Source organism: Hoplias malabaricus, chromosome 3 (genome assembly GCF_029633855.1).
Source record: "Hoplias malabaricus isolate fHopMal1 chromosome 3, fHopMal1.hap1, whole genome shotgun sequence".
Lineage (NCBI taxonomy): Eukaryota > Metazoa > Chordata > Actinopteri > Characiformes > Erythrinidae > Hoplias > Hoplias malabaricus.
Window position 1 is genome coordinate 39,995,146 of NC_089802.1, and position 14,361 is coordinate 40,009,506.

General features: G+C 45.6%; 1 protein-coding gene across 1 annotated transcript in view; it reads right to left on the bottom strand.

Moving 5' to 3' along the window:
* The window catches only part of cntn4 (contactin 4), a 239,177-nt gene that overhangs the window by 149,678 nt on the left and 75,138 nt on the right, over window positions 1–14,361 (bottom strand). Inside the window, exons 3-4 of the mRNA XM_066663326.1 lie at window positions 13,724–13,856; window positions 4,624–4,799 (exon numbers count right to left, since the gene is read on the bottom strand). Coding sequence (XP_066519423.1) covers window positions 4,624–4,799; window positions 13,724–13,856 — 309 coding nt within the window. The remainder of the gene's footprint in view (window positions 1–4,623; window positions 4,800–13,723; window positions 13,857–14,361) is intronic.

Consider the following 14,361-nt stretch of genomic DNA (forward strand, 5'->3'; position numbering starts at 1 on the left):
TAAAGGGCTGCTGTAAGTGCCATCAAATCCTCACATCAGTGTTCCAAGTGTGGACCTTTACCAGAACCAGTGAGTATATCCTCCATTACTCAGCAGTGTCTAGGAAAGTTACAGCACAAAGCTCTGAGCTGGACAGGGCTGAATTAATGAAGCCTAATCTCGGACAGTCGTTCTTTAGAGTGGACGAATGAAAAAGAGAGGAACTGGACGGATGTTCCCGGAGAAATGTAATAATTCGGACGGAAGATAAAGACGCAATACGCATGATTATGGCTCTGTGTGGTGGGGCTTTCTCTCTCTCTCTCTCTCTCTCTCTCTCTCTCTCTCTCTCTCTCTCTCTCTCACTCTCTCTCTCTCTCTCTCTCTCTCTCTCTCTCTCACTTTAATTAAAACACCTCTCCGAACCCCAGAACTCAATTACCACGTTCACACGTCCCCCACAATCCTCTCATTTCCTCCAGCAGCTCTTCGCTATCTGTGCAATCAACCCAGCCGCATTCACAGAAAGGAGAGAGGGAAGAAAAACACACACCAGCCGGACAGTAGCGTCTTGAAGGACGGCAGAAATATCTCCCTCATTAGAGCCGCTCCCTTTTGGACACCTCCAGCCCCCCAGGGCCGCGAGCGATAAGAATAATCAAGCGCGACAGCTCCCCCAAGAAAGCTTTCAATAAAACAACTCTGCGACGGAACGAATCCCGCCGTCCAAACACTCCGGCACTAATGAATAAGCCGATAATTAAAGCCAGGCTTCAAATCATTTTGTTCTGTTCAGAAAGCAGAAGTAATGGAAATGAAGCTTGCGTTGTGTTTGCTAAAAGCCTGCAGTGGGCACAAATGGCAAAGTGGCCCCTTCAAAGAAGACGTCCACCTTTCTCATACGGTTTATAGACGCTTCTAGCAGGTCATAGTTTAACATACTCTCCCCTTTTCCACCAGGGAACATAGTTTATGATCAAAATACCACAGAGATCAATGCGTTCTCCCCCTGTGTAAACGGCCCCTGTTCAGAACACCCGCTTTCAGCACCTGTTCCTTTAAATGATAATGAGCCACTCGCTGTTCACCCCGACCCCGAGCGCACAGCAGTGAAGAGTGATGAGCAGAAACTCTGTGTTTTCAGCTGTTTTTGCTGTTATCTTTCTTCTCCGTTTTTATTCAGCGATCTTATTTCTCCGTGCTCTTATTTCTCTGTCTGTTTTGTTGCGTTTAACCTCGTCTTTGCGCTCTCGCATAAACCCAAACCCATCGTTATGATTGGACAGACTCAGACAAGGGGGTGGGGCATTTCCAAAGTCTCAGAACGGCTCGTTTTATCCCATGTTTTCAGACTTAGTCAGCACACAGAAAACTGACAGGGAGGCCTTGTTTCACAGTGTGTGCGTTGGTGGACTCCAGATCCCCACATTCATGTACATAGGCACTGTACAAGGGATTTCCTTTAAAATCCCATTCACCAACCGCAGAATCAGATGCTGTTTTTAAGCCTGTAAACACAAGTGTAGGTTGTGAACTAATCTGCATCAAAACAAAATGCCATATACCACAAATACTGCTCCTGCTAATGTATCAAACTGCTTAGCATGCTGTAATCTCCCACGGCCGCCACTCATCTTTCCACCGGAGTTCTCCCACATTAGCCGCCGCGTTAGAAAAGCTCCCGTCTCATAACATCAGCGGCCCTTTAAATTATTCTCTTGAACCTGCGCCGCTCCGTCACACGCAGAGTTAATTAAGCTATAGTCGGAGTAATAAAGAAGATGGATGGAGACGCGTGAGACGACAACGCCAGCTCGTGTAAGGTCAGGAGCCGGGAACGATAGATGGGTCTGTCAGCCAATCGTCTTCATGTGACAGTGGAATCCCCCCTCATCCCACCGTGGAGAATTAGATTGGTCCTGCTGGTGGGTTCCATCATCTCCAGCCCAGCAGGGAGTGAAACAAGGCCGGAGCGTTTGAGAGCACACGTGGCATTGGTGCGGACACAGCCCACAGTCACAACTCAATCTGAGATCACCAGCACTCTCTCTCCACTGTGGATGGAGATGAAAAAAGGCCACAGGAGCTCTACAGCTGGTCAGTCTACAGAGAGTCCACCAAGGCCAGGGCACCATGGTCATCTGGCATCGTTTTATCTGGCCTTTAAGAAATGGCCTTAAAATGACCTCTGTGTTTCTACAGTCACTGTCCACACTGTGCTTCCACTGACCACATTTTCTTACTCTGTTGCTCTGCAAACTTTCTTACCCATGTTGCCCACCCCACCCCTGTTCCTCAGTGCTCAGGACCCCCACAGAGCAGGTGTGATGTGGTGGATCATTCTCAGAGCTGCAGTGACACTGACGTGGTGGTGCTGTGTTAGTGTGTGTTGTGCTGGTGTAGAGTGGATCAGACACAGCAGTGCTGCTGGAGTTTTTAAACCCTGTGTCCACTCACTATCCACTCTGTGAGACACTCCTCCCTCGTTGGTCCACCTTGTAGATGTAAAGTCAGAGACAGTAGCTCATCTGTCGCTGCACAATGTGTGTCGGTCGTCCTCTAGTCCTTCATCAGTGACACAGGACACTGTCAGCTGGATGTTTTTGGTCGGTGGACTGTTCTCAGTCCAGACATTGAGGGGTTTAAAAACTCCAGCAGCACTGCTGTGTCTGATCCACTCTACACCAGCACAACACACACTAACACACCACCACCACATCAGTGTCACTGCAGCACTGAGAATGATCCACCACCCACTTGAATCAGACCAGTGTCGTTTGGTCACTACCTTCTGTCGAAATGGTTCTTCCTTGCCTCCAGTCTGAGTTTGTGATGACTAGCACCGGCATTTTTTCACTTGGATGCTCACACAGCACTGTGTAGGAGAGAGTGCTGACTGCTTACTTATGCAAATGGGAGCTGGCAGACCACCAGGATTGGCCAGTGTGAGTGTAGATGGACAGGAAAGAGGAAGTAAGCCATCCGGCTGTTTCTGAGAACCGCAGGTTCAATTACGCTCTTAGAGTCTCGGTCACTAATGGCTATGGTGTTTTACCGCCCCACACACACACACACATACACACACACATTGGCTTAGGTGCTTTGCTCAAGGGAATTTCAGCCATGGATATTGATGGAGAAGAAAACACTGTTCCTTCACTGCCCCTGCCCCCATCTTTCTGTCAGTGCAGGGGATTGGTCTTGAGACTCAAGCCCACTTCTGTTACATAGTTAAACCCTGTTTACTCCAAGCAGAAGCTGGCAAATTTCACATTCCACCTTAAATGGTCTGGCAGTTACATGCGGCACTATATAGACACCAGAATACAACTGCTGCACTCTTTAAAGGAGCAATCTGTAACGCATTTGCTGAACTAAGCACTAAACACTGACTGTGTCATCAGAGAAACAAAACACTGGTGGAACTGTTTTGTGCTTAGACTAGTGATCCGCCCATTGCCCAATCCCCACTATACTTTCCACAGACCGGGTTGCCAGGTATGAAACACAAAACATAGCTTACCACAGCCATAGAAGAGAGCGAGCAATCGTTAGATTTTTACCAGATTTAAAAAGCCTCAGCATCCTTCAAAAAATCTCAGTGAGCAGAGACGGAGTAAAAGGAGAGGAAATAGTGGTGAAGTTTTTGAAAGGTTTAGAGAGCTTGAGTCCATCAGGACGTCAGGACAGAGGCAGAGTGGGCTCTGTTTCTCCTCATCAGGTAGCAGCAAGTCATTTCTGAAAAGCTATTAAAATACAGATGCGTATGTGTAGATTAAAGGTGTTTTAAACAAAGAAAGTGAGGAATAAGGGCTGTGTTTCAAAAACTAACTCAGCCTTGCGTAGACGTATAGTTAGGCGGCAGATAAAGCCAATATGAGTCTCGTAATTTAAGGTGGAACTAAAGGTTTGAATGTGAAAATTGAGACCAGAAAGCAAACCTCTGTAAATAACATTTAAGGAGGAAGGGGAAAATGTATAGGGAAGATAACATACGTGTACTGAAATGTTTCAGGTGAAAAAAGTTGGTGGATTGGCTCATTGACTTTTTGCTTTTCAGTGGCAGATGTTTTAATGAAATGATGAACACTTTTCTGTGTAAAACTGTTGATCATGTCACATCCTTTTTTCTATTACAGTCCAAAGTTCACAAACCCATCTTGCTTTAGTTCGTGAAGGATCCTTCAACCTGGCAACCTGCGTGAGCTTCGTCCTGAGGTCGAGGAGAAGGAGGCAGACAATTCTCTCCACTGTATTGCTTCTGTACCACAGTCTCTGTTCTAAACTCTTTCTGTCAGTGTTTGAGATTCCTCCTTTAAGACGTAAAGAGTCAAAAGAGAAACTACGGCATCACTTAAGGTGGAACATTAAAGGTCCACAGATGCGGAACCAAACCCAGAATGATTAATATCAGATTCAGAACCGGGTTTCAACTCTCCGTCCCACTCTCACTCAGAACCTGGATCCAGACTCTGTCTGTGCTGAAGCCTGTGCTAGTCGGGGAGCGTTCCTATTTTTGATGACACTATGCGTACACTACTACTTTGTCACAGGCTCTTTTTATATTCCCCCCTCACTGTGACCCTGACCATGTTGAGCAGAAGAGGACAGAGAGGAGACATGGAGGAGAAAGCTGGGACTCACAGGCGAAGGTGAGACTGGCCTCTCGACTCACGATGGTGCCGAAAGAGTTGGAGGCGAGACACTGGTACGTCCCCGAGTCCTGGTCTTTATTCAGACGACTGATCCTCAGGTTCCCTCCAGAGAGACTGTAGTGAGAACCCGGCTTAGGACTCAGGATAGTGCCATTCAGCTTCCACCTTAAATAACAGAGAGAGAGAGAGGGGGGGGGGGGGGGGAGAGAGAGAGAGAGAGAGAGAGAGAGAGAGGGGAGAGAGAGAGAGAGAGGGGAGAGAGTGGGGGGGTGAGAGAGGGGGGGAGAGGGGAGAGAGAGAGAGAGAGAGAGAGAGAGAGAGAGAGAGAGAGAGAGAGAGAGGGAGAGAGAGAGAGAGAGTTAGTGTTTTCCAACCTCTTTAACCCTTAGATTTACATAGAATGGACTCATCTCGCACTGATCATCCAACATCAGCACTGGATTTCAACATTATGTGGTTGAATGCCATCAGATCCTCACAGCTATGTCAGACACTGATACTGCTATGATGGACCTAATGACAGCCTTCATTTCTGTGATTTAAGAGAGAAAACAAACTGTGCCGTCCAATCACAGTGTCCGATGTGTCTTGGGCAATAAAGCGCAGCAATCTTATGACCATCCATCTTTCTGAACCCGTGGTGGAACAGCATCAGAGCTTAATCACAGCGTCGGAGCAATCAGACACCGACGCTCTGAGCTCTGTGCGTGTCTGGGACCGACTGATCTTCTCAGGAATTCTCCACAATCACCGGAGGATGGATTTCATTTAAGGTGGCAGCTGGTTCTCCTCCCCTTTCCCCATACCGCCTTATTACAGCAAACAAGCACCGGATGAATCAATAGCGCTGGATTCCAGGCCCGGGTTTGGGCTGGGACTCATCGCTCATGTATACAGCATCCGATCCCAAACATCACGCCTCACGTTCTGTTATCACCCCCTCCACAACCACACCCCACCCCTACCCCTCATCCCACCCCCACCCCCGTCCGTCCACACTGACCACAGCACCCAGGCGCTGAATGCTTTTAATTATAAATGATGGCTGACATTTGGAAATGTTGAGCCGGAACTGTCCGGCATTGATTGGGATTTTAAAAGGGAATAATTAATGTCACAACACGGATTACAAAATTAGACCCATCAATTCTCTCCACCCACTTCCACTTGTTTATCTGGACACTTCACATTTCCCTAAACAAAAAACACCATCTCCCTAATGCTCCCAGGGTCCGGCTCATTTGCACACATCAGCGACACCTCTGCAGACGGGACTGCGCTTAGGGAAACACTGCAGAGTAAACCACACTGAACACAGACTGAGAAGAATGTCCAGGAAAAAGACTAAGCTCAACTTTTATTTAAAGCAACACTAGGCAGTTATTTTACCTTAAAGCTACAGCTTCAAAATGACTGTGATGCGTCCCTGGGCTGTAAAATGGAGAATGGAGCCTCTGTCATTACTACTCCAGGCTCAGCACTGTAGGAACGGCACCATGTAATTTTTGGAGGAGGGTAGGAAACCACTCCTCCTCCCTCCACCTTGATTTAAAGGCAGTTCTGTAAAAGTGAATTCCACCCTGAGACTGTAAAGGAAGCCCAGGGCTAAAAATGACAAACTTTACCTAGTGTTGCTTTAACTTCATTAAACACTATAAAACAAACCCACAAGTCATTAACGCGACTATTAGCACTTTACAAAGCTAGAGTCTGCACTGGAGATTAAACCATCACTCAGGTGAAGTGAATAACAATGGTGATCTAGATATGGCGCCCCCTGTGGACAAGGGGTGAACAGTGAGTGACCGTGGTTTTAATCTTGTGGCTCTGTTTGCGTCGTGGCCACGTCAGAGCGCTGTCTCTGATACCCCTGGGGGAAACGCCAGGATCTGGACGGTGATCTAAAAGTTGAAAGAGATTACTCAGCTGTGATTGGATTCCAGAAAGAGAGAGGGCAGTTGGTCAGCAGTCGGGGGTGAGGGGGATTTTAATCAGCCGTGTGTGGGTCAGGGCTTGACCGCCTCGTGAAACTGTGCTCCTGAGTTTGTCGGGACTGGAGCAGAGGAGTGTGTGAGACGAGAAGTGTGTCATGATGAGTGGGATGATCGGGCAGATGTTTAGATGCACGTCGTGTTTTTGTGAATCTAACCCTGGGCTCTGTAAACATACACACACACACACACACATACACACACATGCCTGCTGCTCACTGTCCCCTCCCCCTCCTTTACTGACACACACTGTGCAGCGACAGATGAGCTACTGTCTCTGACTTTACATCTACAAGGTGGACCAACGAGGGTGGAGTGTCTCACAGAGTGGACAGTGAGTGGACACAGGGTTTAAAAACTCCAGCAGCACTGCTGTATCTGATCCACTCTACACCAGCACAACACACACTAACACACCACCACCACGTCAGTGTCACTGCAGCAATGAGAATGATCCACCACCACATCACACCTGCTCTGTGGGGTCCTGAGCGCTGAAGAACAGGGGGAAAGGGGTTTGAACTTCCACCTTAAAGCATGTAGCCTGTGGTTAATTTTGAGAGATGTCTGGTTCCACATTAAATTTTAACAGATGCCCTGTTCCACCTTAAATGGATGCGTTCACCACATTAAATTCGGACATTTAGACAGATGCCATGTTCCACCTTAAAAATATGCATCAGGACCATATATACCCAAGCTAAGTTGAGTTTTGATGGATGCTGTGTTCCACCTTAAATACAGAAGTTCAGTTCAGTTTTGATGGAATCCCATTCCACCTTAAATTCTGCAGTTAACTCTGAGTGATTCTGAGTGATGCTGTGTTCCTCCTTAAACACATTAGTCCAGGCCAGTCAAACAGATGTCTAATTCCACCTTAAATATTCATGCAAAGTTTGAGCTTTAACATCTGCCGTGTGTGTGTGTGTGTGCGTGTGTGTATTAGAAATCAAATTACAATAAAACCTGAATTTAAATTCTCTCTCTGCCCATCCCCCACCTACAGAGCAGAAGTTTGTAGCTGATGAGTTGGAGGTGTGTGTTTTTCCGAGGTGTGAAGAGTCCGAACACATTCCTGCGTCTCAGAGGATGAGTGCTTTTCACAAAGGCTTTTAAGGGAGAAGGAATGAGAGTGGTGCTCAGGCCAGGGACATTTACATTTCACACTCTGTAGCAGGACCGAGCTGTAGACGGAGCCCATTTTCACGTCATAGGAGACAAATGAGTGTTTTTAGTGCTCTAAACTTCAAAGACAAAGCACTTAAATTGTAAATTAAAACCTAAGGAGTATTTATCACACCATGTGTCCACTTTTCTCGAGGGCTTGTGTCATTAGTGATCTCAGTTAGTTTAAGGTGCACCTGTTGTGGACAAAGATGTGTGGTTACGCTTGTATAGCTTCATCCATCCATCCATTATCTGTAACCGCTTATCCAATTTAGGGTCGCGGGGGGGTCCAGAGCCTACCTGGAATCATCGGGCGCAAGGCGGGAATACACCCAGGAGGGGACGCCAGTCCTTCACAGGGCAACACAGACACACACACATTCACTCACACACTCACACCTACGGACACTTTTGAGTCGCCAATCCACCTGCAACGTGTGTTTTTGGACTGTGGGAGGAAACCGGAGCACCCGGAGGAAACCCACGCGGACACGGGGAGAACACACCAACTCCTCACAGACAGTCACCCGGAGCGGGAATCGAACCCACAACCTCCAGGTTCCTGGAGCTGTGTGACTGCGACACTACCTGCTGCGCCACCGTGCCACCGTATAGCTTCATGAATTCATTTATTCATTCAGTTGTTTATTGTGGACACTCAATAATTTTCGGGGTTGCTTTGAGTCCAAACACTACACAGAATCGCCCTGGAACAGGGCATCACACACTCACTCAGTCACTCACACACTCACACCTGTGGACAGTTTCACACAGTCATTCCACCTGTCAACGTGTGTGTGTATGGGCTGTGGAACTAATTTGAAGCAACCAGAGGAAATCCACACAGCCACAAGGAGAAAACACCAAACTCCTCACCGTCAGTGAACTGAGGTGGGCATTGAACAAACCCCACAGCAGTGTTCTCCCCCTGTGTAAACAGCCCTGTTCAGAACGCCCGCTTTCAGCACCTGTTCCTTTAAATGATAACGAGCCGCTCGCTGTTCACCCCGACCCCGAGCGCACAGCAGTGAGGAGCGAGGAGCAGAGGCTCTGGTTTTTAGCCGTTTTCACTCTGTTCTCTTTCTTCTCTATTCTCGTTTTCTCAGTTTTTACTCAGTGCTCTTATTTCTCCATGCTTGTTGTGTCTGTTTTGCTGCATTTAACCTTGTCTTTGTGTTCTTACTTAAATGTGGGTCCTGCGCTGTGATTGGACAGACTCAGACGAGGGGGCGGGACCTTTCTAATGTCTCTGCATTTGATGTCAAAAGCGGAGCAGAATCAGAACGACTCGTTTTATCCTGTGTTTTCTGACTTGGGCAGCACACAGAAAATTGACTGGGTGGGTCTTGTTTCACAGTGTGTGGGTTGGTGGACTCCAGATTCTCACGCTGTTGGAGACATTCACAGAGTAAGAGACTTATTGTTTTTATAATATGTCCACTTTAATATTTTATTATTAGACCCGATTGTGATGTTTGTGTAACACAAAATTCAGGGTGTTTTTAATCCAAGGTTAGTTTTGAATTTGCTCCTGGGACAGCATTTCACCAGGAGAAGAAACCCACTCCCAAACTCCTTCAGGGAGAAGACGAAGCCTCCACTGAGACATCCAGCTGAAACTCTGTGATTTCTGGACAGGTTCGGCAGGGTGAGAGGACCTTGGCTGCTTAAATAAGAGTCCAGACCTGTCAAATCATTTACCCACTGTAAATGTGAAAGATCTCAGACTTTCCCCTCACCACAGACCACCGTAGATGCAGACCACTAGATGTTTGAAGCCATGTCGCAGACGCAGGTGTTTAATGAACACATTTGTTATCGTTGATTTTAATTTTGAGAGTTTCCGAACACATCTTCTTCCGAGGCTGCTTTCCCCAAAGCTGTGAAAACCCAGTGTAGTCCCTGGGCTTCAAATTTGTAAACATCAAAACTCCAACTTGTTCAGCCTCAGCAGGAGACTCAGCGGTAGTTAGTGGGAAGCATTGTATACTATATATTATATCTTACATCGTCCCTCGGTTACACATTTGTAGAAATTCACATGATGCAAATTCACCAGACAGGTTTGAGCTTGTGGAATGCAGATTTTCTTTCAGCTCATTCCACTGAATCCCAACAAAATACTCTCTCCCTGATTGCATTTCTGTCACGGCTGCCCTACAGAGTGGTTTCCTACCGTCCTCCAACAGTTACATAGTGCAGTTTCCATAGTTTTGAGCTCAGAGTAGCAATGACAGGGGCTCTATTCTCCCTTTTTACTGCTCAGTGGAACATCACAATTATTTCTAAGCTGGAATTTTAATTATTTTAATTGCACACTAATTTGCATTATTAGACGTCTTCAGGTATTGGTTTTAGAAATGCAAATTGCAAGGTGTTTCCACAACCTCATCCTCAAAATGAAGTGGTCTCCTCAATTCTGTTTTCCTCACCCTGATCTGGAAAAACAAAGCATGTGTTCAAATCATTTAATATTCTATGCTTGAAGTGTGTTAAGTCAACATTGTTTAGTGCCGTATCTGTATCACCGTTTTACCCAGGGGGGTACCAGCACAGGTAACATGCTTCTCCACCAATCAGACGGTGCGATGGGAGGCACCTGTGGTATAAAATGGAGTGGAGCCCCTGTTAGACGAAGGCTTTAATGGGCGGTTAATGGGAAGTCATGAGATTGGCTGAAGTCTCGCTGAAGGCGGAGTGTGTTACTCTTTGACTGTAATCTAATCAGAACCTTGCAGCTGAGCCGCTCCATTTACTCAGCACATGCTTCTGGTGTTGGAGCTCTCTCACACACACACATTACGTGGCATTAGAAAACCATCTGGTTTCGGAGACAGGAGACACTCTGCCTTAAATCCCTACAAGAGACATGAAAACGTCTGAAAAACCCCAGACAAAACAAATGCACACCAGCTGTGTTTACTCAGTGGCTCAACAACAGCGGTCCGCTTCACCTCTGGGGGGTCTCTGAAATCACACCACAGCTACATGTAGACAGCCCACCACAAACTAGGGATGCAAATCTTTGGGAATCCCATGATTGGAATCAGAATCGATTCTTGGGGTCACGATTCGATATTTTTTTCTAATTCTTTCAAATACTAAATGTTTCCAAATGGTTGGTTTCAAAGTCCGCGGAGGTGGTGGGATTTCTTTTTCTTCATCCTCCATTCCTTAGCAGCTCAACAACAAACAACGTAACACAACACTACACCCCCCCCCTGTAGCCTATGAGACTTACATGCCTGTACATAGCCCATGCTGCTTCCTTGTTTTGCCTAGCACTACGGTGGCTGAGAAGGCACACCGGCAACCCCCCACCAAAAAAAAAAAAAAAAAAATGTTTTTTTTTGAAAATGAGAATTGATTCTGAATTGTTCAATGTTAGAAACATGATTCAAGCTTGAATCGATTTTTTTCTACACCCCTACCACAAACCTGGCATTCCACTGTTTTTTCAAGTGGCACAACTCCCACCAGTTCCAACACCAAACTCATACACCTTTCCTAAGCTGTGGTAATGAACATAGTTTAATATTAATGCCTTAATTATAAAATAAAGTTAATGTTTCAAGACCGCGACGCTGAACTGAATAAGCGGTTACAAATAATGAATGAATGAATTAATAATGTTTCAAGTGTATATCATATAGTTAATGTTTATTACCAGTAAATAACAGATATGTATATTTTTTTTGTCTTTTTTAAATGTTTTTTTTTTTTTTATTTAATTTTTAATAATGACTGTGAATATATCTTCACTTCACATCATCACATTCACTTCAGTTGAGAGTTGAGTTTTCCAACGTGTTACACGAGTTGCACTTTTACAGTGCAGTAGCTCTCAAAATTAATTCCAGGATCTGGAGCCCACCGACTCACATTTTTTAAACAACACCACCCCATCAGTTTTCTGTGAGCTTCTTACATCATCAAACTTGGGATAAAACGAGTCTTTCTGATCCTGTTCTGCTTTTGACGTCAAGTGCAGAGACTTTAGAATTGCCCCACCCCCTCATTTGAGTCTGTCCAATCACAGCAATAACACACAAAAATAATAACACTGAGTAAAAACTGAGAAAACGAGATTGGAGAAGAAAGAGAACCTAGTGAAAACGGCTAAAAACCAGAGCTTCTGCTCCTCGCTCCTCACTGCTGTGCGCTCGGGGTCGGGGTGAACAGCGAGAGGCTCATTAACATCTTCACCCAGTGCAGTCGTGTCTGCCCTGATTGTGAAACGTAAATATGAAACATGCTCAATAATCATGACTCCTGTAGTGTGGGCTGGATCCTGATATTCAGGTGAGAAATGTAATGTTAAATTCAGGCCTGAAAGACTGAAATCCAAAGAGGGTGATTAGGGAGTCAGTAGCATTCTGAAGTGTGGACTGTGCATTTCCCATTGACAAAAAGAGGGAAAAAGACAGAAGGTGAGGATGTACATGGCTGACACGCTAACCGCCAGCAGCTAGCAGTGCTATACGGTGTACGCTGGGTGTAGCACAGTAATGTGTTCTGAAAGTGATGAAGTCTGGAGGAGCTGGAGGAAGACGTCCGGCTCAAGGCCGAACTGACAGGAAACAGGAAGCGGCTGATTAGCTCATCCATTAGCCTAGCTCGATCTGAGGGGGGCAGTAAATGGAATTGTCTGGATGAAGCCCACCTCGTAGTCGCAGAGTGCAAAAACAGATTGATTTGAAGCAGACACTCGGCTCGGACAGAACACACTCGGCCATCGATAAACTAATGAAGCATGTGGTCAGGAACCGGGCAGAAGGTTTTTTTTTGTTTTAATCAAGCTCCTAAATCTGGTCTCTCCAGCAGTCTCTGCAGCAGTGACACCTTAAATCTGTATTTGTAACATTACTCACTGTGAAGGCTGCTTCAAAAATATTCAAAAATAAGATTACTCATCATTTTACATAACATTTCTACTAATTTTAGGAGCTTTTGACCAGTTAATCTGTAGAAAATTAGAAATATTATCTATCAATAAAATAATACACACTTTCCAGAAAAGTCTGTAATGAGAACAGTCTGTAATAAAATGTATTATAATATTTTCATAATAAGAATAACAATAAGAATATTCGATGTGTCACAGCTGAGCAGGGAGGACGAGGAGATGGATGTAAACGCAAGGAATTTATTAAAAAAGAAGGAAGCAAAATACAAACAAAACAAACAGGTAGATAGAGAGAAACTAGACAAGATTAAAACATGAACTAAAGAAAGACAAGCAGGAGACAGACATGAACAGGGGTAGACATGTTTAAAAACAGAAAGACCATCTATGCACACAACACCAGACAAAGGAGCACTCAAACTACAGGGGTATATCAGGACAAGACAAACGAGGAACACCTGGAGACAATAATGAGACAGAAGCAGGACTAGGGCGGAGATAGGAACAACAACAAACAGAGCCATGTGCAAGAGCACAAGGCGGGGAAAACAGAAGACAGGACCAGGGCCTGACACAGTGAAAGAGTGCCCCCAGTGGACGGGAGCATGCTGAGTGATTGCAAAACACCTGCAAATCACAACGGAGACATTGTATGAATATATACATGCTACATTTTGAAGATCTTACTGACAATGAACCCTAGTGGGGACAGAATACCCACAATGGACCATTCTGTTGGGTTTGATTCTCGGTGCAGCTGGTGGCATGATATTTTTTGAAAACAAGATGCTCCTTGAGCGGAGCCTGACCATTACAGGCTGTTTATATGGTCATACTTCTGTGGCGCAGTTATGAGGAAACCCTTATACAGTAGTGTCCCAAAACATTAACACACACTGCTGTCTACAGCATTTATACATTTGTTTTGAAAAAAATAATAATTGAAAAAATTATAATTTTGGAGTAAGATAAAAGCTGCAGGTTCATTGTTGCAGGGTGAAATCGCGAGATGGCGGATGTCCCACCTGTAAGAAAGTAGAGGTTGTCCTTGAGCCTCGCAGCTAAACACCACCTCCCTGCTTTTCTCCATAGAGTCCATAGGGAACACAATGCTGCCCGGCTGCTTAGAGAAGACTGGAGTCTGCAGGACACTGCCCACTGAGAGAGAGAGAGAGAGAGAGAGAGAGAGAGAGAGAGAGAGAGAGAGAGAGAGAGAGAGAGAGAGAGAGAGAGAGAGAGAGAGAGAGAGAGAGAGAGAGTTAGCAAATGTATACATGTCATATATGTGGTTTATTCTCTCTTTATCCATCGACCTACATTTTATCAACTGCAGGTGTGGAATACGAGAGAGAGAGAGAGAGAGAGAGAGAGAGAGAGAGAGAGAGAGAGAGAGAGAGAGCGAGAGAGAGAGAGAGAGAGAGATGATCAACACTCTTCTCTTTCGTACACACAGGCTCCTCTGCTTGCAAAACACCAGCTCAGTAATTGGTGTTGAGTGGAGCAACACTGCCGAGCCATTAGAGAGAGAGAAAACCACAAGGAGACAAAGCACATCAATTAATTCCTGCTGCTATCAGCATCGTATCCAAGGATCGTTGTGGGACAGAGACAGAGCTTCCCAAAGTCTTTGGACGGAAACAGGATCGCATGGGTTTACACAGAC